Consider the following 3,044-nt stretch of genomic DNA (forward strand, 5'->3'; position numbering starts at 1 on the left):
GAAATAGTCTCGGGTTTAAATAAAAGAAAAGTTTTATAATTTTTTTTTTTTCTTTCAAACATCAAATTTTGTTATAATTATATTAGTAAATTGTCCAAATGAGAAAAAGTAAGTGATTTTAAACCTTTTTTTTTTCTCAATTTAAAATGTATGAATAATTTTTTTTTTCCAAATATATTTCAATATTAATTAGTAAAGGGTTAGTTATCCGCCGCCATTGACGAACTTAGGGTAGTGCTGAGAGAAGGCACAAAGAGACTATGACCGAGGAAGACCGGACGAATCCGCCTAATTACGTCGCCGGCGAAGAACCCTCCTCTGCTTTGGCATACCTGGACCCTCATTACTGGTAAATTCCTCGCCTTGATGATGCATGCTCTTCCAATCCAAGAATTTTCCCTAAATCCGCCTTTTTCAATTTTGTAGGAATGAAAGGTTTGCTCATGAGGAGCATTATGAATGGTTCAAAGACTATTCCCATTTCCGTCATCTTATTAAGCAGAATATTAAACCCAACTCATCAGTACGACCCATCTCTCTCTTTTGTATGCGCGTTTGAATGAGTTAATGGGTTACCTTCAAATTTGGAGTGTTGTTGAATCAGCAGTTTAAGAAATGCAGGTGTTGGAGTTGGGATGTGGTAATTCACAGTTATCTGAAGAAATATATAAAGAAGGAGCTACTAATATAACTTGTATAGATTTGTCTTCTGTTGCTGTGGAGAAGATGAAGAGCAGGCTACTGTCTAATGGAGGCTACAAAGGTTTGTTGCCTATTTCCCCCATTGTTGTTTAGAAATCTGAATTAGTGGTTCCTATTCATGTTCTTAGATGCCCTTATTTAGAAATAGTTTTGTTTTTGAATCTGAATTTGGATCTTAGCCAACAATGAATTTCTAGATATAGTAAACTGAAAATCTTGTCACTTTCAAATGACTCTCTCCATTGATCCAACCGTCCAGATTATCATGGAAATTGGACAGTTTGTAGATCTCTTGACTATTTGTTTGAGCCACATCACTGAGCGTAATCAGACACCGCCTCTATCTGGAAGCAATTCTATCGCCAACGCCTTTTTTTAGGTGTATTTGGATTTGGACCAGACTAAGTTGAGATGCACATGTTTCCAATCGTGATCCAATCTGAATCCTAGACCAAAGTTCTGATTGAAATAGTGTTTTCAAATGAAGTGTAATGTCTATTCTTCTTAAATAGCTTTCAAAATATAGTTTCTTTCTTCTTCCTTTTTTGTAGAAGAACCCAAGGAATTGCTTGAAGTGGGATTATTTCGAAAAAGAAAATCTTGTTGGATGAAAAGAAACTAGATATTTTTGTTGATGATTGGAATGATTTGATTGAAAAAGGGAATGATGATGGGGAATTGATTTTTATTTGGATTTAATCCACATGAAAAAACCAGAAATGTATTGCCATGATGAACAATTGAAATCGTATTTTTGTTCCAAATATTTGATGTTCGAACCAATTAAGAGCTTCTTTTTCTAAAGAGTTCTAATTGTTTACAATAATTTTGCAGAAATTAAGGTTATGGAGGCCGACATGCTTGATCTACCATTTAGTGACGAGTCATTTGATGTTGTTATAGAGAAAGGAACCATGGTAGTAAACTAATTAACTTTCATTGTCAGTTTCTTCTCAATATCATTCATACAATAGTCAATAATTCTAACAATCAATGAGTTTGAAGGATGTATTATTCGTGGACAGTGGCGACCCATGGAATCCACGACCAGCAACTGTAAAGAAGGTAATGGAAATGCTTCGAGGCATTCATAGAGTTCTCAAACCAGATGGAATTTTCATCTCGATCACTTTTGGCCAGGTAAAAATGTTGGCTCTTACATTTAGTGTAACTCAGTGGTTAGAGTGTCTTCTTCTTAGAGCTTGTTTAATCTTGGGTTATTTTAAAGAAAAAACATTTTATATCACATCACATATTCTTTCAACTATCAAATCAGTTAATTCATCAAAAATATATATACTAAAATACCCTTAGTTTATCCCTAATTTTAGTAATTTAACCCAAAAATATCACTTTTTCATTATTATAACCTAGATTTTCCCCAAATAATCCCACATCAAACAAGCTTTTTAAGCAGCAGGTCATAGGTTGGACTCTTCTACTTGTTCAAAATAATGTTACTACCTATTTTTTCGAGTAGAAACAGGACTAATTCTAGTCGTTATTTGCAGCCCCATTTTAGGCGTCCTTTGTTTAATGCTCGCGAATTCACATGGTCTATTGATTTTGAGACATTTGGAGATGGATTCCATTATTTCTTTTACATCTTGAAGAAGGTTTGTCATTTGAAGTCTCCCAAATATGCAATAATTTGTCTGAAATTCTCACACTTTTTTTTCATTGTCTTTCCAAGCTTTATTGATTGATTATGGCGTTTTCTTCTTTCGAAAATTGTAGGGGCAGAGATCAAATGATAGTGAAGGATCTCTTGAGGAGACTGCAGAAAAACCAACCATTTCTCTATTTCAGGATGAGATGGAAGATGAAGACTATATTTTCAGAACAAACATAGATGATTTGGACGATTAAAACTAATTGTGTGCCCATTTCTGTCATTTGAATTTTAGTTCATTTTCTTGGACACAAATGACTTCAATTTTAGTGGTCAAGTTGGGTTGGTGTAGCCCTTTAGTTCTCAAGCTTAAGGCGGTGTTTAATATTTTTTTTTGTGATAATTGAATAGTTTGTTTTCTTCTACATAGCCTCTATTCCTTCTATGACAATTGCTCGATTTAGTGCATTTTTTCCAATTCTTGATTTAGTGCATTTTGTTAGTTTGTAAATGAAGATCATAATTGACATACATTGTATAAAATGGGTGAAATGATAGATGTTCATAAATTACTTAAGATTTTGAGAATGGTTGTTACTTTCTAATGTGAATATTTTTAAGGTTAGTATGAATATGAGTTTTAACCAAAATGAAGATCATAACTGACATACATGGTATAAAAATGGTGAAATGATAGTTGAACTATGATTTTGTAATTAACAACCACACG

The 3,044-nt window shown here is 33.3% G+C and overlaps 1 protein-coding gene across 1 annotated transcript; it reads left to right on the forward strand.

Annotated features, from left to right (window-relative positions):
- The first annotated feature begins 215 nt into the window (after positions 1-215).
- LOC124914311 (EEF1A lysine methyltransferase 4) lies at positions 216-2,796 on the forward strand. The gene is made up of 7 exons (XM_047455205.1): positions 216-349; positions 427-523; positions 622-763; positions 1,537-1,619; positions 1,708-1,842; positions 2,214-2,318; positions 2,440-2,796. Exons 1-7 carry the CDS (start codon positions 261-263, stop codon positions 2,569-2,571), a joined length of 783 nt encoding a protein of 260 aa, XP_047311161.1. The 5' UTR covers positions 216-260; the 3' UTR covers positions 2,572-2,796.
- The last annotated feature ends 248 nt before the right edge of the window (positions 2,797-3,044 follow it).

The sequence above is a fragment of the Impatiens glandulifera genome, chromosome 1 (assembly GCF_907164915.1).
Source record: "Impatiens glandulifera chromosome 1, dImpGla2.1, whole genome shotgun sequence".
Lineage (NCBI taxonomy): Eukaryota > Viridiplantae > Streptophyta > Magnoliopsida > Ericales > Balsaminaceae > Impatiens > Impatiens glandulifera.